Source organism: Paramisgurnus dabryanus, chromosome 8 (genome assembly GCF_030506205.2).
Source record: "Paramisgurnus dabryanus chromosome 8, PD_genome_1.1, whole genome shotgun sequence".
NCBI classification, from domain to species: Eukaryota; Metazoa; Chordata; class Actinopteri; order Cypriniformes; family Cobitidae; genus Paramisgurnus; species Paramisgurnus dabryanus.
In genome coordinates this window covers 44,020,604-44,044,808 of record NC_133344.1, presented here as the reverse complement: position 1 = coordinate 44,044,808, position 24,205 = coordinate 44,020,604, and the positions used below count along the sequence as shown (strand labels likewise).

At 37.1% G+C, this 24,205-nt stretch overlaps 1 protein-coding gene and 1 long non-coding RNA gene across 2 annotated transcripts in view; one reads left to right on the top strand and one right to left on the bottom strand.

Annotated features, from left to right (window-relative positions):
* Nucleotides 1-3,356: 3,356 nt before the first annotated feature.
* Nucleotides 3,357-24,205, bottom strand: part of ankrd49 (ankyrin repeat domain 49) — a 28,360-nt gene continuing 7,511 nt past the window's right edge. The window contains exon 3 of the mRNA XM_065281905.2: nucleotides 3,357-11,283. Within this exon, the coding sequence (XP_065137977.1) occupies nucleotides 10,831-11,283 (453 nt within the window). The 3' untranslated portion in view covers nucleotides 3,357-10,830. The remainder of the gene's footprint in view (nucleotides 11,284-24,205) is intronic.
* Nucleotides 20,537-23,328, top strand: LOC135752828 (uncharacterized). The gene is made up of 3 exons (XR_010533339.2): nucleotides 20,537-20,653; nucleotides 20,945-21,000; nucleotides 23,220-23,328. It is a non-coding gene; the product is annotated as an uncharacterized lncRNA (long non-coding RNA).

Sequence of the window (24,205 nt, the reverse complement as noted above, 5' to 3'; positions counted from 1 at the left end):
TTTTTGTTTAACTTGAATCCTTTTAAAAACGATTGAGTACTGATAAGTAAATTATTAATTATAAATATATTCGTAGTTCAAAGGCATTTGCGCTGAAACAAGCTTCTGTCCCATGTTGACACAAATTTACGATTAAACTGAAATTTTATTACGACTGCCACTAGGGGGTGTCAGTTGACTGTATTGTCCAGCGGAAAGGCGATTTAGCCTATGGACTACTTTCGTATTTGCAAACAGAGATGACGTTTTTTTTGTGGGCGGAGCCAAACTGGTTGCAGAAAGTGATATCTCTGCAGTAGCGGTGAGAAGTGTTTTAGCATTAAACCGTTTAAATTGCTTTGCTACTGATATGCATGTATGTAATGTAAATGTATTGTTCTTTTTCGCTAAATCAATTATTTTTACAGTCTGAATCGCTAAAGTACATATAAGAGCAATACTATCATGTATTCTATATTATATCATTTAATAAATATTTCATTATTTTCCTGTTTTCTATTATTTCTTCCTTATATTTATAACCTGTGTTTGTTCTAAAACTATTATAAAAGTATTATGTTTACATACAAATTAAAAAGGCCTGTTTATATATAACACTTTACATCGTGTGTGTGTGTGCACTATATTTATTAAGTATGTAAACATAATAATTTTAGAAAAACAATAAGACAACATAAGCTAAGATATAAGGAAATAAAAAGAAAAAAGACGAAACGAAAAAAATAGAAAACGAAAAAAAAATGATGAAATATAATTTTTTTGATATTATTGCTTTTTCAGTATAAAAAAACATTTATTCTAAATAAATTATAAACATAACGTGATTAAAACGCTATAAGAATAAAGAGAATAGACTTCGACAGAACACTGGTCATCTTCTCTACTTATTTTCTATTATAATTATTAATAGATTTCCAGATGATTTAATCGCTCCAGTCTGTCCGTTTAAGGGCTTATTGCAAACATAAACACCTACGTTTATCTTCAAATTGTCTTTGACGATGGTATTCTATAAAAATGAAAGCCATCTTTTTTGGCATTCCTATTCTGACACTTAACAGCACAACAGGACATTTTCTAGTGAGTTATCTTGCTCGTTTCACTTGTGTCTAATTCATTTCCACTGTTTTTCTGCAACCGCATTGCGCGCGCAGCTTGCAGTGACGTAACTGTGACGCCTACTCGAAATTGGTCTATATATCTTTAGTTTTTTTATATATATTTTACTTTAGTCATTAGAAGACTGGCTGTATGCTGTGAATACTTGAAATGTAAGAATTTATGTTAACAGTTCTAAACAAAGGAAGTTTACAAGCTCTGCATGTGTTGTTGATTTACACTTGAACTTTTTGTGCAATATTTATAGTTAAACTATACAAATTTGGCTCTTGCAAACTGCAATTGTTTTTAAAATATAAAAAAAGAAAATGTTAGTTTTCAGTAATTAAAACGCAAATACTGAATACAAGATGTTTACATCTTTTTTGAAAATGCATATTTTTTACTTTAACGTAAATGTAAAAAAAAATATAAACAGTAAAAGTGCGGGTAAAAGTTTGGCCCGCGTCATATTTACATTTTTTAAATCTGGCCCTCGAAGACTAGTTGAAGACCCCTGATACAAATAGAACTATTGACGGTTTCATGGATGCATGTGAGACGGTTACGCGTCTGGGGGATCATGGATGATGTGACTGGAGGTTTGGCAGCCAATCTGTAGTTAACATTATAATGTAATCTCTCTAGGTAATTTGATTGCCTTTATACCAATTCAAGCTCATATGTGTGATGTTTAAATGATTTTTTGCAGGATCTCAGACCGTGGTGGTGGGATTCTGCACAGCATTTTGGATAAGGTGATGGATTACCACTTCAGCACAGCTGAACAGAGTACACAAGATCACGGCATGAACAATCTTTTTAACAACAAGACCAACAGCGGTCCTCAGTCTGGACCCATGCATGGGTAAGAGGAGCCAAATCTTTCTATTATAACAAAACTTTTCTCAATTTAATCGAGCTTATATGTATTTTAGGGCAGTTGTAGCCTAGTGGTTGGAGTGCTGGGCTTGTAACCCGAGCGTTGCAGGTTCGAGGCTCATGACCGGCGGGTGCCCTTGAGCAAGGCACCTTAACCCTAAATGCTCCCCGGGCGCTGCAGGGATAGCTGCCCACTGCTCCGGGTGTTTGTGTGTTCACGATTCACTGGATGTGTTAAATGCAGAGGTCACATTCCAAGTATGGGTTACCATACATTGGCAAATACTCATTTCACTTTCACTTTCAACAACTTGATGCATGGGTTTATTGGAAATCATGGTTGTGCTTTTGCATCTACATGCTGTTTAACTTTGTGCATGTAAATATTTACATGCTTTTTACAAGATGTGCAAACACAGCAGATGACTGGTATTCTTGTTAGATCAGCATTGTGTGGCTAAAGTGGTCTACTCATCCAGTTACAGCCAGTTTGATCTGGAATTCATTACCGCCCCCCCTTGGTTAGAGTTTTATTTCTTAATAATAAAAGACAAGGGCTGTAGCTTTGCTGTCTACATGGGCAGCTTCCTGAAAATATATTTGCCACAGTTTTCTGTTTTTATCATTGTATTATTTTGATGTCATATTTCTATTCTCTAGATTCGGCTTTGGTCTGCCCACATCTCGAGCACATGCAGAGTACTTGGACAGTTCTTTGGCCATTCAGTCAATGCAGGGCATCGGCACAGATGTCTACCTGCGCCTTCGACACATTGATGGAAAAGGAGAGAGCTTCAGAGTTTGACATGCGTGTCTCTTCATTGATATGACATAGTTTTAAGGTTTTACTGGTTAACCTTTCACTCCATTTTCTGGCGGACAATATCTACCACAACTGAAATTTTGGATTTCATTTTCTGCAACTGATGTATGTTGTGCATGAAGGTTGTAATTGGACACAACTTTGGGAAATGTGTGTTTGTGTATGTCATTTAAAATAAGTAAAAAAAAAACCTTCAGCCTTAAGAATGCTAGGTAATATATTAGGTTTCATAATCAAGCATGTTACTCATATTCATATGTAAATTTTAGCAATATATTGGCTTACAGAAAAAGACTAATTGAAAATATGTTGTCAGTCTTGCTTTACTTGTCCACTGTGATCATTGAGTACACCACAGTTCTGTAAGTGTAAAATTAATTCATATTCATGTGTTTTCTCTCTCAGTACGGGCTAACGTTAACTAACTGTCCGTCTGTTCTCAACCAAACAGTCATTCAAGACCTTTTAAAGGTAACGTTACCACATTTATTCATTAATTTAATATGTTGTGAGTACTGTCGGAAACTTTTTTTAGCTAAGACCAGGAGACTTGGATTTCCTTGAGCAGTAGTCTTTATTGCAGAAAGCGTTCTTGGAATCAGAGCATAGAGCTCGGGGAGCTGCAGTATCCAAGTCTGACTTTGGGTATACATGCATTACATTTAAAGCCATTCGAAGGGGGCAGTCCCTTCAGATGGAAACAATGCCTTTAGATTACAATATAAACATGAAAGAGAGGTTACAGTCAGGCAAGAAAGGACAGCTGTAAACCCATTCCTGATCATCCCCCTTTGATCAGATAACCATTACGGCAGGATGGGGTCTGTGTAAACGCATTCCAGATCATCCTCCTTTGAGTAGATAACAAATGGTCAATATGCCCTATGAAAACAAAGGCATGCATTCCAGATAAAAGCTTCCATTACCTTGCTGTTTCTTTCATATATAGGTGAACAGATACATATGATAATAATTAACAAAACAAAAACAATGACTTCAAATTATATTTCAACAGTACACCACAGTTCTGTAAGTGTAAAATTAATTTATATTTGTGTTTCTCTCTCAGTAAGGGCTAACGTTAACTAACTGGCTGTCTGTCTATTCTCCACCTACCACATTTATTTATTATGTTGTAAGTACACCACAGTTCTTTCATTGGAAAATTAATATTTTCATATTTGTGTGTTTTCTTACTGTTTAGCACAAGCGTTTCCAGTGCAAGTTTGAATTTCTCTCAGTAAGGACTGAAAGATGGCCATGCATTCATATAACCTTTTAAAGGTAACATTCCTTCATTTATTATGTTGTGAGTATACTACAGTTCTAAGTGGAAAAGTAATTCATATTTGTGTGTTTTCTCACAGGTTAGCACGAATGTGTCCAGCATAATTTTGGATCTTTACCATTGAGGAGACTGGCTGACTGTTCTCGACCAACCATCATTCGCACGCAAAAACTTTAAAGGTACCACATTTATTTATTATGTTGTTATTATACCACAGTTCTGTTAGTGGAACATTTATTCATATTTTTGTGTTTTCTCACAGGTTAGTACCAACGCGTCTTTACCATTGAGGAGGCTGACTGAGTTTCATCTAACAACCGTCATTAACACAACAAAAACGAAAGAAATGTTACGACAAGTGGACCTATTTATTTACTCATCATGCTGTGAGTTTACCACAGTTTTGTCATCACATAAAAAATAATATTTGTGTTTTCTCACTGCTTGGAGTAGACCAGGGGTGTCCAGACTTTTTTGTGTGGTGATCTACTTTTAAAATGATAAAGCCGACAAGATCTACCTGCTAAAAAACACAGTAACATTTTTTAATAACAATTTAACGTGTTAGAACTATACTGCATATCTCTACATTGAATTTAAGGCTGTCCCCATTAAGCTACTCCGTTCTTTTTGAGGATTTAAAAAAGTCCTTGAGTACATGTCGAGTACTCCTTAAAATAGTGGAGATGCGGTTTAGTGAAACAAACTAGAAAAGGACAACAGTATCAGAAGCGTTTCTCTCTCTCTCTCTCTTGTTCGCTCGCCCGCGCGCACACACACACACCGTGCGCATGAATCCGCTCCTAATGTAGGCAAGAATGCGCATCCTGGTCAATTTCGGAAGTTAGACGACTGAGCTGCAGCGGGCAGGCATAAGATTTATAAAAACACATTTGAGAAGAAAGGCACAGCCACTCAAAAAGTCTTGCGTGTTTCACAAATACTCTCAGAATGCCAATTTCGCGCTCTGTTTTCCAATGCTCATGGAGAGGCATATACAGTTAACTTATGTGCGATCTACCGGCATTGCCTTTGCGCTCGACTGGTCGATCGCGATCGACGTATTGGACACCCCTGGCGTAGACAAATGTGACCCTGTGTAATTGGGAAATTTCACGGGAAAAGTGTATGTCTTAAAACTTTAATAATTTTACCCCTTTCTGTCATTATTTTTATACTAATGTTTTTCTGATCTTATGTAACTTAATTCATTTGAGTTAAATCAACTTAAACCACCAAAGGCATTGGTTTCCTCAAACCATTTGAGTAGCTATATAGTTGTGTGAACTTATTAATTTGAGTTAAGTCAACTTAAACCATTTAAGGCAATTGGTTTCCTCAAACTATTTGAGTAGCTATATAGTTGTATGAACTAAATACATTTTTTTAAGTGAACTAAAACCATTTGAGTGGTAACTCAAAATTTTTTAGTCATATGCAATTATTATTTACAGTTTACAGTACACATATGTATGAGTTTTAAAACTTAAATGGTTTAAGACAGGGGTGTCAAACTCAGGGCCCGCGGGCAACCTGAAGCCCGCCCCCTCATTTCATCTGGTGCGTGAGAGCTTACAAATTATGTTTATTATGTGGCCCGCAAGAGCTTACAAATTATTTTATTGTTATTATAAGTTTTATTTTTTGCAGATTATTTCCTACATTGATTTACATTGAGCCACCGAAACAAATTTTTGTTCCGCCAAAGTCTTTTTGTAATGTAATTGTAGTGAAAATGTTGATGATTGCAGAAGAGAGAACGCAGTACCCTGCACGCACGCACTACTTGAGTGGTCGTGTCTAGAGTGGCCTCCAGAGGTCGCATTTCCAGGCTGCATACGTTATCAAGACCGTCTTGTATGCGAATATTAACAATTATAAAGTTGAATATTATTCTTAGTTTATAGTAAATAGTAAGTTGTAAATTGCGTATGACTTGCGAATGTAATGGTCAGTTAACTTAAATAAACCAGGCTTGATGACCCTGCATATGCGACCTCCGCAGGCTGCAGCCTTTGGATTTAGAACCGGACAGAATCTGCTCTTTCTTTCTCTCTTTCTCTCCCTCTCTCGCGCACACTCACACACATCCAACGAAGAAATGTTTTCCGTCTCGTTTACAGAAATGTTTTGCGATGTCCAGCTGGGATTAGTTTACAACGCCTCTATTTCCGCTAAATACACAAACTAATGACTCATCTGAACCAATTACTTTTAATAAACGATTGAAACTATTGATCTTAGCCTACAAAACACTGAACTCATGAGACGTCAGTCAATCAGACACTCAAAGCCAGGTAAAAAAAGCACAGCTTTTTTACAAAGAGGGCAAAAAAAGTTAAGCGAGAGTATCTGTCTAATAAATGCATGTGGTGGAGATTGTAAAACTCTTTATTAGTCTTAAAATGCCTCTCATTTTATTACCTGCACAATGAAGGATAACAGAAAATTTTGAGTGTACTCGCATACAACATGTTTTTGTTACCACAATTATTTTTTAAATAATCTGTAGAATAGTTGTACTCTATACACTTTGTCATTATTTGCCTGGACTTCTACTTTCAAAGCTAGGTATTAATTGAGTTATTAACAAAACCAATAGTAATCAAATGCAGAGGAAATTATGCAATGTACAGTAATAAAAACAGTTGATACATTCATACAGTCCTTCAAATACAACCGGCCCTTTGAGAGCAACCGTAATGCTGATGTGGCCCAGGATGAAATTGAGTTTGACACCCCTGGTTTAAGGCAATCGGTTTCCTCAAACGGTTCAAGTTGAGTTAACTTATCGGGTTTTACAGTGTATATAGTAGGTAAAAAGCAGTAGGTCGAACGAGTAGTATGTTCGAAACCTCACAATACATAAAAGGGTAGGAGAGAATTACCAGGATTTTGGACTATTTCTCGTGAGATTTGGAGGTACGTATACTTAAGTACTGTCCGAAACCTGAAGCAAGCATCGGATGGAATGATCTATCCCAGCTTTCCCATGATGCCACGGGAAAGCAAAGCAATCAACATATCGACCAGAGAACAGCCAATCGGGTGATTTCGATACCCATGGCTGTTCCAGCATCCTGACTAAACGCACAGAGGATATCCCATAAAGCTGATTCATGAAAATAAAGCTGTAAAATTGCTTAAGTGTTTTATTGTTGAAGTCTGAAGAAGGGCGGTAGCCCGAAACGTTACTTTGGTGATTAAATAAATTAATATATTTTTTTGGTGAGTTCAGTGTGCGGATTCCTTTTTTTGTCTTATTTAGTGATATTGATGTCGATACCATAACCTTGAGTATTTGTTGATACCGATCCAATACCATCTCTATCGGACTTTTAATCAATTAGGCTGCAAATAACACATTTGTTAGCCCTACAAAAAGCATCATGCTTAAACAGAGCTACAAAAGAAATGTTTTACTGTGCAAATTCAAGACTCAATAGGGCTTTTCACACCTGAAATTGTTAATCCTGGGTTATTCTAAAACCAGGGTTAACGGAAACCTGGGTTATTTTTTTCATGTTTCACACTGTTCAAACTTAACCAGGGGTTAAGAGATAACCCTGGGTATTCATAATTTGACGTTTCACACTGTGCATTGCTAAACCCTGGGTCAGGAGTCTCCAACCCAGCTCCAACACACCTGTCTGTAATTATCAAGCAACCCTGAACACCTTGATTAGCTACTTCAGCTGTGTTTAATTAGGGTCATAACATTCTAACCCTGCATGCGTTTGGCACCACAATGCGGGGTTAACCCCACAAAAGCGGTGCTAAACCTGCTTTCAAGCAATTTCAGGGATAACCCTGCTTCTAAATTACAAGTGTGAAACGATCCTTAACCCAGGGTTAAAAGCAGGGTTTACAACGAAGATAACCCAGGGTTAAGCGCAGTGTGAAAAGCCCTATTGAAACATTGTGCAATACTGCTGCTTCATTTTTATTTAAATGTTTAACAGACTAGTAGCTACATTTTTAATTAGTCAGCACAAAAATTCTAAATGAAATTTAAGGTGCAACTTTGCACAATTTAAAGTGCAACTTTTTGCAAATTCATGTTGCTCAGCCAGTCAGCTTTACACCAGGTTGCCATGACAGTTAAGGTCCGTGTTGTTATCAGATCGGATTGTACGCCCTGACTTCTACAATATTCGATCTGGCCATTTTTGGTAACATCAGACTTATATTGATACGGAATAAGATAAATTTTTATGCTTAAATTTTTAGAATGTTCCACTATTATCAACCTAAATCTTGACAAACTATATATTATTGAAAAGTTCAAAGAGTGTAATTTTCATATTTCATTACCATTTGGAGAAAATTATGACATAGTAAGAGCCAGTTTCTAAAAGGTCACGGGCCCACAGGTATGCCAAATTTGTTTTTGCATTTTTATAACACTATATCACGGGAAAGCTCTCAGAATGTAGTTTTCATGTGTCAAGGTCATATGGTGATAGAAATAACATAGTGACAGTTATTTTTTACATGCACCCACCCATAGGAATGCATTTTAATTATTATTTTTATTTATAAAACTATATCATATTATAAATCTTCAAAAAATGTTGACAACAAACTATATATTGTTGGAAAGCTCTAAGAATGTAGTGTTCATGTGTCAAAACCTTTTTGCATTAATAATAATGCAGCGACAGTAATTTATTAGTTTGTGACAAGTATGCACCCATAGGAAAGCATTTCATGTGTCAAAACCTTTTTGCATTAATAATAATGCAGTGACAGTAATTTATTAGTTTGTGACAAGAATATGCAGCAAACCGTTGACATCTAGTGCAGGGGTGTCAAACTCATTTTAGGCTGAGGGCCGGATGGTAAATAACGCCATGAAGTGCGGGCCGGATAATTTTTTTAAACCTTAGTGTGCTGAAAATTGTGTTAAAATTAACTAAACAAACCAATTAATTAGTTTGTTTAGCAAGAAAACCAGAGAAACACACAGCTCTGTGAAAACTACATTTCATAAGGTCACACTCATACTGTATATTATACACACAAATTTACATCTGAACAAAACCCACTGGCCTTATAGGTTGAAAAGCTTTAATTTAACTTCTTTTGCCTTAATGCCAAAATTATTTATAAACCATTCACTTTTCTTTGGAATATATTTGTAATAAAAACAGTCATTTAGAAAGTGCTAGATGGGGCAGTGGCCCAAACCAAAAATGGCACTATGGGTGGTGGTACTATCATTATGGTTTTAATAAAGTATTATAAATATGATGTGTTATATAACTAGCATCAACTTAGACAAGTGATTATAATGGGACATATAATAAGAATTAAAGTGTGACAATCTGCTAAATATTCAATATGATTTACCTGCTGGCTTGATGGAGCTTTGAATCCATGTTTGCAATGTTGAACTGCTGCTAAAAGCCTCTCTTTCCGTTCCCTGTCGTTATTTTGTGAAGGCATTGGTGTTTTTTGTATTTTTTGTCTACAAAGTGTGCCAACAACAGCTAATTTAGTGTTTATATTAACTTAGATCTGATCGGGAACATTAAATCGATTAGACAAGCATTGTAACGTTAATAAGAATGTGGATATTTTGTTTTTGTTAGCTTGATAAGTTGTTAGCACTTTTAGAACACTGACAGCAAATCATTACCAGAAGAAATACATAAACATACTTACAAATTACTAATTCTGCGGTTTAACAACTGATATAATGTAATGAATCTACCTGTTAATGCAACGAACTTCGGAAACTGTCGTCTTCGCTCTCCAGGCAGAGAGTGGACACAGAGATGCTGAGGAGCGGGCGGGAAAACACGAAGTGGATTACCAGAAACGGTGGATCTTTAGCGGAGCGGTAACAATAAAACGGCAAGATTTTTAAGCACCATGTTTATTCTATGTTCCGCGTTTTGCTGCTTTCCGCAAGTCTCTCATATTAAAAACGAAAAAGACACCCGCCTAAAAGGGTTTTTAAAATATGTATTTAATATTTAATAATACTGCGTAAATCATCACGCGGGCCGGATTGGACACCTTTGCGGGCCGTATCCGGCCCGCGGGCCGCATGTTTGACACCCCTGATCTAGTGTCTTCTTTTGAATGCCTAATCTTGGTCTTGTTTTAAGTTGTAAATCACACTGTCACCCCCCATTCAAAGGGGATTTGCGCCACATAAGGGGTTAAAATACACCAAACCATGTGTCCTGTATCATAGCCACCTGAATGACCTTTACAGCAAAAAACACGCATTAAAATCAGTTTGCATTCACTGAGATATAGTGGAGCCATTAGGCAGAAGTGGTAGATAGGGCGTCTACCTACATATGATTTCTGTGGTAACATGGATATTAATGTCATTGACAATTTTTGCATAATTTACCAGTAGTTGAAACATTAGAGATATTGTTAGAAATTAGCTGGATAAAATATATAGCACTGGCCTAATGCTTTTTTGATATTTCACTGCAAATATCTTACAAATTGTACCTTTAAATACATGGTGTTATTTCAAAACATAATAATATCATAATCCTGTATTCATAATCCCTACTTTAGATATGTATGATTTATATCAGGAATTCAGCATATAAAGTATGTATAATTACAAGGAAAATAATTACATGTTGTTGACATATGTTACTAAATTTACATGGTGATCTAATATCTAGTAATGAACTTGAACACATCAACATTTATTTATAACGCTTCTAAGCTTAATTTCAGAAGCTGATTGCTAAGCAAATGTGGGTCAGTGGATGTTATTACATGACTCTGCCATCTCAAACAGTCTGTGATGGGGACCTGTGCGGTATGCGATGTCATAAGCTATCTCTCCTGCGCTGTTTTTTACACCAATCTGCAGGGTGCGCTGTGACAACAATAGTTCAATAGTTTGACCCGCTTCAGCATTTCCTGCAGCTAACTGCAATGGTGTGAGTTTGCCCTTTGTCATAGCATTGACCTCTGCTCCCTGCCTTAAAAGATAGGAAGCCACAGAGGTGTGACCCCAGCAACAGGCGCTATGAAGTGGCGTCCAACCATCTGCTGTTCTCATATGAAGATCTGCTCCAGCGTCCAAAAGAGCTAAGACCACTGTGAAATGGCCACCGTAGGCAGCGCGGTGTAGAGGGGTGTAACCATCACTATCATAACAACTAGCAAGGGTGCTGTTCGATGCGAGGAGACGTTCTACTGTGGCCAACTGTGGAATGCAGAAAGAGAGGCAAAAGTTTCAGTGAAAATGTATTGTAAGGCCATAATACGTTATATACCTACAGTAGTGGATTCAGTTCCTGAAGGATCTTAAAACATGTATTTATGGGTCAATGACGTGATGCCTACATTTTCCGTCCAATTAAATTTTTTTCAGGTAAAAACAGTTTTTTCCCATGTATAATTTTTAAAACTTAATTTTTTAAAAACCATTAGTGATTAGCAATTTCAGTTATTAAAATTGTCAAAATACCCTATGGTGCAGGTGGACCATCTGGCCATAACTGCTGTTTGAAATGTCTACGAAATTACTCTTAATTTATTTTCTGCACTATTTGGCATGATTTCTGAAGTGTTTTGTAATCCTGTACAAAATTAAAACATTTGTATTTATATTTACATCATAATATGCAAACAGACACTGTCCGATGATGTCCATTTTATGATAATCAAGAAACTAGCTTGTATTTTCTGCTACTTTTTTGCCTTTATTTGGAAAGGAAAGTACAGGGTAAAGAAGGCAAATGACCACGAGGGACCACCTAAATTGGGTCTGTCTACTCTGCACTATATGTTGGTGCGCTGCCCACTACACCACCAGCTTCGACATACTTTGGTACTTTTTTGTTGAAATCTATTAAAAGACAGGAAATTGCATCATATACCAAACTTGTGTAACAGCCACATTTAGATTATATGTTGTATGACCTCAAAAAAAAAAAATAAAAAAAATATATATATATATATATATATATATATATATATATATATATACACACATACAGCCATCAGCCGTAACATCATTATGACCATCTGCCTAATATTGTGTAGGTCCCCTTTTGCCACCAAAATAACCCTTACGTGTCAAGACATGGACTCCACTAGACCCTTCTATCAGAATCAGCAACCAGCGCTCCTCACGTGCATCAATGAGTCTTAGCCGCCATTACCCTGTTGCCGGTTCACCGCTTGTCCTTCCTTTGACCACTTTTAGGTAGGGGTGCGCGGGGCAAAAACGGGCGGGGTTAGTTGTAACACGGACCATTTCCATTGTTGCAAAGAGTTGGGGCGTTTTCACATTAGCACTTTTGGTGCGCACCCGGGTTCGATTGACATAAGAGTTCGGTACATTTGGATGACGTGAACGCTGTCATCCGAACTCGGGTGCGCAATAAACGTTTTGTTTTGTTTTCAAAGAAATAATACAGAAACGCACTTGCGTCTATCTGGCCCAAACATACTAAAGTCGTTTCGATGACAACGGTCTGTCCGCCGACGTCAATTTTTGCGGAGGCATTCAGAAATCATCTCTCTGCTTGGAGTTCGTCAATCACGCTTGTCGTCTTCTCGTTTACAGCGGTTGCCAAGCAACATGAGAACGCGCCGGCTGCAGCTTGATGATGCAAGCGTACCGCGGTTCGGATGCAAAAATAATATGTGAACACAGTCAATGGGGGGCATGGGGAGGGGAAAGCAATCGAACTCGGGTTCGGACCAGGCAATCGCATCAAATGTGAAACCGTCCTTGAGCGTTTTGTTTTTCCTGTTTTCACGCTGCCAAAAGACGGTCTCCTGTCTCTCTTAATTTATTTCAGTGATACCACTAAATCATGCTGGGATTTTGGCAAGTGCTGTAAACACATAAATGCTACGGTGAGCCCTGTGTGTAATGCTCCGTGATTACAATGCTGGAGGATTACGGCAATAGCTTGCATTTATCTGATCTGTGATTATCTGTGATTTATAAAGTGAAAATTGTGTGCAGGTGTGGGTACGCAGAGTAGGGCTGAAACGATTCATCGAGTTACTCGATTAACTCGATTAAAAAAATTCTGCCTCGAAGCCTCGTTAAATTCCTATGACGCGATCTGATTCACACAGACCGCTGTTCAATGTTCAGGAAGCACATCATAGCGCGTGATACATTTTGAATTTAGTTGGCGCGATGGCGGAGAGTAAATATGTCCATAAACGGCAGAGAGAGAATGTCTAAACTTTGGGATCATTACAGTCTTTTCATTACTTACATTCAGCATCTAAACCGAAAACATCCACTGCTGTTTCACCAAGCACCAATGAAACAAGGTAACGTAGCTTTCGCTGATTTTAATCCCATACTGTATTTGTAGCGATGTCGTTATGCGGTTTGACTATATGATGTTTAGCTTTGATGTTTTTAAGTAGTAAACATATTCACGTTCACTTGCAAGAGAGTATAGCTTAAAGAAGAACCCTTCACACACACACACACACACACACACACACACACACACACACACACACACACACACACACACACACACACACACACACACACACACACACACACACACACACACACACACACACACGTCGCATACACCCTCGTCTCTCTCTCACGCGAGTCAGACCATTCGCGCAATGCATCACATATTCTTAAACTTTTATGTAGCCACGCAACAATAATTTCAGCATGCATTCAATGTGTACAGCGGGACTTGATGTTGTGATTTTTCGAACGGATTCTTAACCTAAAATGCACCGCAATGCAAGTGATGCAAACCAAATGCAGCGTTCTATTGAATTTGAAAATTAATGTATGTATTTCTGCCGAAACCAAACTGCAATGAAGCAACAGAACGTCTGACTGGGGTGTCACTCTTCCTCATGCATAGACACACAAACACACGTGCACGTGCTTGCACACACACACAGGTTGTTACCATAGCAAATAGGCTCACCCCAGAAATTATATATTATTTGTTAGTAGTCTAATGGTAAATGCTGCAGGTGTAGAAATGTACATAAACCAGATATTAACTTTGATTTCAGGGCTAGATTACAGCATGAATATGAAGGTATATTTGGTGCAAAACAACTGCACACCTGTGAAAGTGGAATTTGTATATGTAGAGATTATCCACACATGTGTATCAGTAAATTTGAAGTCACAGATGAAGAGTTGCAAACTTGTAGATTTTTTTTCTTTCCCTCAAATACAACACAACAGTTACACATTCACAAATCCTACAGTGTAGCTGCACAAGCTATTTTACAAATCACAGATTAAAGCAACACTATGTAGTTTTTTTACCTTTAAATAATGTCTCTAAAATCATTTCAGTGATAGAACAACTTTTAACTGGACAAATTGTACTGTTGCTGCAACCTGAGCAGCCTCCTAGCTGCTACAAGCACACTCTGAAAGAGGTGGTGGAGGGTAGGAAACACAGCCCCGCCCCTCCCCCTGCCTGCAGAAGAGTGTCTGATACCAGGCACTGTTGCGCTTTTCAACCACATGGGGGAGCTGTAAGTCATTTTTACATGGAAACTACATAGTGTTGCTTTAAGAAACTCACAAGCTCACATTTTTTGCTACAATTGCTGCAGTAAATATGGTGCATAACCTACTTGAACGCCTGCATCAAATAATGTAAAGTCACACACAAATTTTGTTCATTCGCACAATCAGTTTGTGCATCTGTGCGATGAGACTTGCATGTGTGTACAATTTTTTTTCACAAATATTTTTTTATTTTTTAAATATTTTCTAGCCCAAACACAAGTACATAAATACAACTCCTTGAATCTGCTGCTACGAGTTTCAAACACTCTTTTTCGTGTGCTCTCTCTTTTGCACCAAATATCTTTGAGATAAATGGTGCGAAAGTGATTTGTATACCTGTAGGCTATGGCGAGCACTGTTCAGCACTGCCCACCAGGTGGCGCCCGACACTCACTGAAGCAGAGTTTATTAATTACCACCAATGTTTCAGCAAGGTAAATCGCCTTTATCAAGGTATTATTTTCACAAAGTGGAGAACAATATAAATGGGAGTGCTAATTATACACACATGAAGGTAATTACATACAATACTCCAATGATTCATTAGTAAACAAAATATAAGTTCCATAAATCTCAAACCATCAATATAAGTAGATTAAAAAATACAAGCAGCAAATACACACATAAGCCTACATTTAAATAAGATACCAAATTATGTAATTCTCATTCATTTTTTATGAATTGAATATCATAAAACCAATTATTTTATTTTTCAGACTAATTTTTCATTCAAACAAGAGGTGGGGCCACGGAAAGAACGTTTGTGATCTCTTTTGCAAATATGACCTTTTTTTGAAGAAAAATATGTGTATTCAAATCATGCTTTTTCTTCTAATATACTAATTTGGATGATTATGTCTGTCTTTTTGAATCGGGTTACTGAACAACTAAATTCTTTTTATTATTATCTGAACAGTTGATGCTAACCCAAATCAAATCAGCTTTTTAGACTTGTGGATAGCTCGTAATTGTTTATATAGGGATCCGATTAAAAAACCTACAGCTCGTAATACACTATTGAGAGTGGATTGTTATTGTCATGAGCAGGGCCGTACAGAGGATTTTATAAATACCTAGGTCCAACCAAAAAACTGCAGAGTGCCAGAGAATGAAGACGGGCTCTGATAGAGCGCATACATAGGCGGAGCTCGGCTGCATCGGCGCCAATCAGAGCTTCAGAGCTAAAGCGGGGCTACAGATTAGCTGTCCCTAAAGAACCCGCGGATCTAACAGTAGTTCCGCATTACATTAATTATTTTGCACGCAAGTTTTTTTTTATTTTCATACCGTGTATTCTCCGTTTAAATTCATGCACTGAACCGTGACCCCCGTACCGATTCGGTTCGAAACGAATACATGTACCGTTCCACCCCTAATACTCACTAAAACAGTCCGGACTCCCGACCTCAATGGTGGGTACGGCCAAGGTCATGAGTCCTGTCTGTGTCTGCCTTATTTCCCTCTTGTTCCTTTGTTGCCCCGCCCCCTTTTTTGTTGCCATGGACATTAATTCATACTCCACCCACTGCCCATCTGTTTCCATGGTAATTAATTGTTTCTGTTATGTCATTGTTTCTTGTCACGTTTAATTAACCTGCCTGTTGATTGCCTGTTTGTCAGCCGTTGTTTTATGTTGGTTGTTTTCTGTCATGTGTTACTGTTCGTCTTCTTGCCTGTGCTCCTGTACCTTTTTTGGATTTAATACACTCAAAAACTGCATTTGGATCCACTCATCTTGCCATGTCTTGCCTTCCTGTGACAGTTATCATCCGTTAACATTGAAGAAAAGTCTTCCTTACAGTCAAATGTAATATATAAAGTCTAAAAATAATATATAAGGGACTAGGGCTGCACAATTTGGGTACTTTTTCCCATTGCGGTTATTGATGCTAACATTGCGATGTGCGATTATAATAAATGGTATCATGAGTCAACTTGATGGGTTTTAAGGAAAATCCACACACAGTTTAGGGATAATGCTAAAATGTGTATTTGTAAAACTAGAAATGTTTTCGTATTGCCATGTGATGTACCAACTGCTCAGTGTCAGTGTAATCCTAAATCCAAAATACCGCCATACAACAGACGTAGGTTTTTTTTCAGCTACCAGATCACTGTCAATCTCCTCTGCATCCATCTTCGCTTTGGAATTTCTGCGCTGCGCACACACAAGTGACAACGCACGCCACACACGTTCATGCCACACGTGCACTGCCTTTTTTGATCGTTTTTCTTTCTTTTTTTAAACAGCAAGAAAAATCATCAAACTGTTATCAGAAGGTTTGTGTTAACAAGTCCACACATTTATTTATTTAATATAATTGCAACATTTTGCTGTCATATAATCGCACAGGCTGACATCGCGATTGCGATGCGATTAATTGTGCAGCACTATAAGGGACCAAATGATTTTATTAAGAATCTTAATGATATGGAAATATCTTTGGGATTCACCCCCAAACAAATACAAGCTTATTTATTTGATAACATGTCATTGTGGTAAATCATATGTAGGAAAAACAAATAGAGAGTATAAAACACACATCGCAAAACATCAGAGTGCAATAATATGCAGAAATATGAACCTGCCATTAGCACTGCATTTTGTTGAACTTAATCATCCTATAACTTCCTTATTGTATATAGGAATTGAGAGGGGATTTCGATTTCCATCTAGAAGTTGAGGTGAGTTTGACCAACTTTTACTTAGACAGGAGGCCGTTTAGGTATATAAACCATGCATGGTTTAAAAGTAGATTTTGATTAGGGTTGTTTTTATAGGTATTATGATATTAAAAATGAATGGGACTTACATCATTTGGTATCTTATTTAAATGTAGGCCTATGTGTGTATTTGCTGCTTGTTTTTTATCTACTTATATTGATGGTTTGAAATTTATGAAACTTATATTTTGTTTACTAATGAATCATTGGAATATTGTATGTAATTTACCTTCATCTGTAAATAATTAGCACTCCCATTTATATTGTTTTCCACTTGGTGAAAATAATACCTTGATAAAGGCGATTTACCTTGCTAAAACATTGGTGGTAATTAATAAACTCTTCTTCAGTGAGTGTCGGGCGCCACCTGGTGGGCAGTGCTGAACAGTGCTCGCCATAGCCTACAGGTATACAAATCTCTTTCGCACCATTTATCTCAGAGATATTTGGTGCAAAACAGAGAGCACACGAAAAAGAGTGTTTGAAACTCGTAGCAGCAGATTCAAGCAGTTGTATTTATGTACTTGTGTTTGGGCTAGAAAATATAAAATATATATATATATATATATATTTGTGAAAAAAAATTGTACACACATGCAAGTCTCTTCGCACAGATGCATAAAACTGATTTTGCGAATGTACAAAATTTGTGTGTGACTTCACATTATTTGATGCAGGCGTTCAAGTAGGTTATGCACCATATACATAAAGGGATAGCTTTTTCCATCAGGCTATCAGACTAACGATCAGTCAGAACTAATACACCCCACAGCATACTTCACAACATGGTATGCCACACACTGCACTTTAACTTTAACAGCCCAACACCGAACTATTTAATACAATAATCTATCTGAACTATTTAATACATAATCTACCTGAACTATTTAGGACAATAATCTACCTGCTCCCACTGGACATAACATTTCTGTGTCCAGCTCAAGTACACTCTGTTGCACCTAAGCAGAATTTCATTTTCATGCGTAATTATGTCTACATAATGCAAGTGTACATTCTGTGTATAATGTATAATTCTGTGTACATTTTGTGTACATTCTGTGTATAATGTGTAGTGCTAACTGTATGTATGTCTAATAGTACACTGTGTGTACTGACTATTTGTATGTGCATATTGCACATCTTTACCTGTTAAATGTGCATATTGCACATTTTTTATCTGTTTTCTTTTTGGTTATATGTTAACTAATTCTGCAATTTCTGGAGCACGCTCCCAAGAATTTCACTCACCAAGGCACATGTGCTATGATGATGTGACAATAAAAGTGATTTTGATTTTTTTTTTGATATTTACTGCAGCAATTGTTGCAAAAAAGGTGAACTTGTGAGTTTCTTAATCTGTGATTTGTAAAATGGGATTTGTGCAGCTGCACTGAAGGATTTGTGAATGTGTAACTGTTGTGTTGTATTTGAGGGAAGAGGGAAAGAAAAAAAATCTACAAGTTTGCAACTCTTCCTCTGTGACTTCAAATTTACTGATACACATGTGTGGATAATCTCTACAAATACAAATTCCACTGTCACAGGTGTGCAGTTGTTTTGCACCAAATATACCTTCATACATGAAACCTGTTGTGCATATTAATAAAGTGCACTGCTTAATTGTTGGCACTGGCACTTATAAACACTAAATGGGTATAAATAGGGTTATTTTTGAGCCAAATGTCAATACCTCTGTTTTTTTATTAAATAAAAGCTAAATGCTTGAACATTTTTACAACCATGGCATTTTCGTTATGCATTATTTGTTTTGGTTGTTTAAAAACACACACAAAATTTTATCCGATTACTCGATTAATCGATCGATTCAGAGCTAGATTACTCGATTACAAAAATAATTGATAGCTGCAGCCCTAACGCAGAGTTTTATAAATCTCAATTTTGTTTGTGTACACAATTGACCGATGGCTAAGTCACGTTCCCAAACGCGATGAGCCAATCACAGTGCGCATAGCTAACCCAATACACTCTGACATTCTCTGCTTACACATCCATTGAAATGCATTGCAGTTAGTCAGTTTTCATTAGTTTTTATGTTTTTTCTTGTCATTTTAAGTTTAGGGGTACATGCAACTCGGTATCCCGAGAGGCTGGAGAACGTTGTGTATTTTTTACCAACCAAAAGTGGATAAATTGAACAAGGATGTCTACATTAGAGCCCGACCGATATGCATTTTTTGGGGCCGATGCCGATACAGATATTAGGGAGTAAAAAAGACCGATAACGATATATCGGCCGATATTCTTTATGTGCATATTATAGTACAGTACACATATACTACAGTATATTATACTACTACAGTACTGTACATAGAATACACTATATACATTAACAGAATATACTATATATATAAATACTTTTTTTGCAATGATCACTCACAAATGTGACAAAGATATGTAATATCCCAGATAGCAAAAAATATTTGCAGGACTTCTTTTTGCCGCCAGCCCTTAGCTGTCGGCTATAGGTGCGTCCCGCTGGCGGGGATGAAACGTTTGCCGCCGAATACGTCACTCCCCTTTCTTGCGATTTGCCGCCGGCCCGACTGCTTAATTTTCTCTGGCGGTTGCCTCCGTCTAATAGACCGCGGCAGGCTGGCGGCAAGCCGCTTTGAAATTTTCTCGACCATTGGCCATTGGAGTACTGACAGCATTTTAACTACCTTTCACATTTGAAGCGGTTATAAAATCATAATAGCCTATATATGTTAATTATATCAAATAGGATAGTTGTTTTGCTCCAAAGCAAAGATATGTAAGTTATGTTTATACGAATGTGTTTTCAGTTAGTTTCCTTTTTTTATACCCTGAGTTCAAGAATGTTTCACATGCATCTAAAGCCAGTAGGGTTTATAACAGATTCTTGAAGGTTAAGGAAATTACATTTAAATTACTTTGAAACTCTAAAGCGATTATACAGTAATACATGTTAAATATATCGAATTATTTTATGCACTTAGGTCAACATTTTTACATGTCTTTGATTTATGCACTTGACTGGAAATTTCCTTAATGTCTTTCATTAATTTCTAACATCGATTTTTTTACCTTTTACATGTACAAGGATTATTTTGCGATTGCGACCTGTACAAATTAATTTTGAAGTGTTAAAGCACTAACAGTGAAGTACCGCCACCGGTCGAGAGGGGCAGCACCTCAACAAGACGGAAGAATTGTAAACCGGAAGATACCGTGTCTTGCCAGAGAGCACTCGTCGTCACGCGTTTTCAGTGTTTGAAGAGAGGATCAAGATACAGATTTAAGACAAAAGGCATCAATTACGATCGTTTAAGTAAGTACATGTTTCATTTTTGTGTAACGCAAGATTATGTTCATGTATATAAGTTGTTTGAATTACTTCGTTTGTCTGAACAAGTATGCTGCTAATCCCCTAGCTAAAGTGGGTAGCCAGTGTTAGCGAACACATGCTGTTTTGCCTTTGTTACAGTACACACGGAGGTTAAGCAAAGTTTTAGTTCTTTTATTTTTTATTTAAAAGTTGTTACACTAAGTTTGCTCTCTGCTGCTAATCCAGTTGCTGAAGTGGCATTAACAATGTGGTTTTGTTCTTATTTTCTTGCAGATAACTTGCCCAGAGCTCAGCATCTCGTGTACAGCATGAAGTTTTCAGCTATCAAGGTATATTCTAGGCCTGTGTCTTATGCTGCCTTCACGTGCTATCGTAATTATGGTAAATACCAAAATCCCACTTGGAAAATGCACATGAACACCCCTCATGTGATATTTTCCACTGGGCAACTCGTAAAATATTTTGATGCCCGAGTTGCCGAGATGAGATTACCTCTGACCTTTTCAAAATGGCGGAGAGCAGCAGCAACGTCGTGAAAGGTTGAATGACAACAAAAGCAATGGTAAATATAGCTGCAAGCAGCAATGCCGGGGTCAAGCCAAAAAGGGCACAGAAGAAAGTAAAGTTGAATTCGGATGATCAGTTTAAAGAACCTAAGAAAATCTCTTGATTTCAGACTAAGTAATATAACAGTTATCAGCAAAAAGCTTTGTTTTCATTCAGTGTAATCTCTCCCTCTCTTCTCGAGGAGCATTGACAACTAGAACACTGAAGAAAATGTGAGTGGTGCTTGCAGTGGCAATTCTCAGCTCACAAAATGTTACAGTGGTGTTAATGAGTCAAAAGAGACCACCCCCATGTCTCTACGATGTTCTGATGCAGAGATATAGCTCTTGTAAAAAGGATTGATAAGGTATCCTTATTGGTTGCTAAGGAATTAATTGGCATGCACCAATGATCTCCAAGCCATGAAAGGAATAATACATGATGACCCAAGATTTTAGATGTACTGTTGGAGTAGTTTTAGGCAAAAATACCATATTTCTATCTCAAAACCACTAGGTGGCGCAATGACAAAGTTGTGCATGCAACCTCAGGTCATAACTGTGTTACATCTAGCTAGTTTTATGACTATACACTTTAGTTTAGTGAAGAAACAGTTGTATGACCATAGGGTGGCTTGATTTCAAAGGTTTTGTTCAATTATAAGGCCAACTAGTGGTGCAAGCATACAATTTTTTTTGTGTAGCCTCAGACTGTGGTCGTACATCAGCGTATCAAATATGGTGAAAAAATCTCTTTGCGTTACGAAGTTATAACCATTTATGTGTAAAAACTGAAAATTTAAAGGTAATTTTTCGTTTTTTGCAATTTTCGGCCATTTCTGATGAAAATTTTAATATAACGCCAAAAGAACTTTTTGTTCAGAAGGTAATGCAATGTTCTTCCTATGGTGTTTTCGAGTCGATCAGAATTACGCTCGCGGAGATATTCGCGCGTGTTTTTTAAGTGCTGTTTTGCTGCGCAGGGCTAACCGTAAGGTGAAATCTGGCATGTTTGGTAACGTTGGACTCGGCAACTTTTCTGGACTTCAGCGAAACAAGTCCCGTGAAAAAACACAGATCAGAGCCAAAGTTATAAGCATGTACAACATTCGTATGACCACTAGGTGGTGCTGTGACGAAAGCCTGCATGCCCCCTCAGATCCTCACTGGCATCACAACTACCAAGTTTGGCGTCAATAGACATAAGATTGGCGAAGATACACACTAAAACCTGTTTTTTGGGCTCTACGTAAAATTTGTTGACGCGTTATACGAAAACGGAATGGTTTATCAAAATTCTTTTAATAACTTTTTGCCCTGAGTGTCTCTAGATGCTACATACCGTTTTTCATGGCAATTGGGCAAAAGCTCTAGGACAAGTTCGCAAAAGTAGGTTTTATGAATAAATCAAAATGGCGGAAAATTTTTCATGACAGAAAATGACGTCATAGGGTCCAATCGAATCGTCTTGAGCCAAGGAATCAGAGGATACAAGAATTTAGTGTCTAGGACTTACGGGTCAGAAGTCATAAGCAAATACATAAGTGCAAATTTGGACTGTTGGTGGCGCTAGCGGGTTAGAGATACAGACTTCAAATTTGCTGTGGAGACTTTTTGGACAGTCCTCTATCAGTGTGCCAAATTTCATAACTTTCCTATGTAAGCTGCTATGGGCTGCCATAGACGCAATGGCGGAAGAAAAAGAAAAAGAAAAGGGAAGAATAATAATAAGAAAACTAACGGATACAATAGGGGTCTTCGCCCATTCTGGGCTTGACCCCTAAATACCAGTTCACAAATGGAAAATGCACTTGAACGCAGCAAACTGGTAAATTCTAGTTCACAAATGGAAAATGCACTTGAACACAACACGCTGGTAAATACCAGTTCACAAATGGAAAATATCATCTTTCCCATAGCACGTGAAGGCAGCATTAGTGTGCAGTGTTTTAACAGTATTGAAAATAGTGCCTTTTAGTTATTGTTTTTTTTTTATTATGTAGACTTCTAGAGAGTCCAGAATGAAAACCAAGCACTGCACTGCAAAAAAATGAATGTCTTTCTTAGTTTTCTTTTGTCTTGTTTTCTAATATTTATATCTGAAAATTCTTAAATTGAGATACACTGACTTGGTTAGCAAGTGGCTTAAGATATTAAGTTTTGTTTATTGAAATAAATGATGAAAATCAAGAGGTTTTTGTTTACTTAAAACAAGTCAAAATATTTGCCTGTGCAGTAAGAAAAATAAACTTAATTCCAGTTTCAACTTGATCAACTTAATTTAAGTTTATTATTCTTACTGCATTGGCAGATATTTTGACTTGTTTTAAGTAAAAAGAAAAACTTTTGATTTTTATCATTTATTTCAATAAACAAGACTTAATATCTTAAGCCACTTGCTTACGAAGTCAATGTATCTCAATTTGAGAATTTTTTAGATATTAATATTAGAAAACAAGACAAAAAAACCTAGGTAAGACAATAATTTTTTGCAGTGTGAGGGAGAAGAACCAAGCCCTGTGGGAACGTAGTGAACGTGCAGGTGAGAACATGCATTCTTTCTTAAATTTTACTTTTTTTGTCTGTGATGTAGGTCCAATATTACCATATGCCTTTCATTTTGTAGCTTCGGATGACAGCGGCTCACTTTTGGCGATGCTTGACAACACTTTGAGGCAGGATAAAAAGCTCCAGAAACTATTTGTAAGTGTGCTAATTTTGCCGTAGGGTAATCTGAAAAGTAAAATTAGGTTTGTATATTGCATATACAGTCTGAATCCACAGCCTGTCTCTCATTTACTGTATGTATGAGAAATTTTTTTTGTAACACTTTTTTTTTAATTTTCAGCTTTAGAGTATCTTCTCTAATCACCTGGACTGTTGTAGGGAATCAAGCATGTTTTAGATACCCGTTTCTGAAGACCATTGTTCAAAGTAAGTTAGATTTTTATATTTAAGTAGATGTGTATGGCCTTATGTTATTCAAATG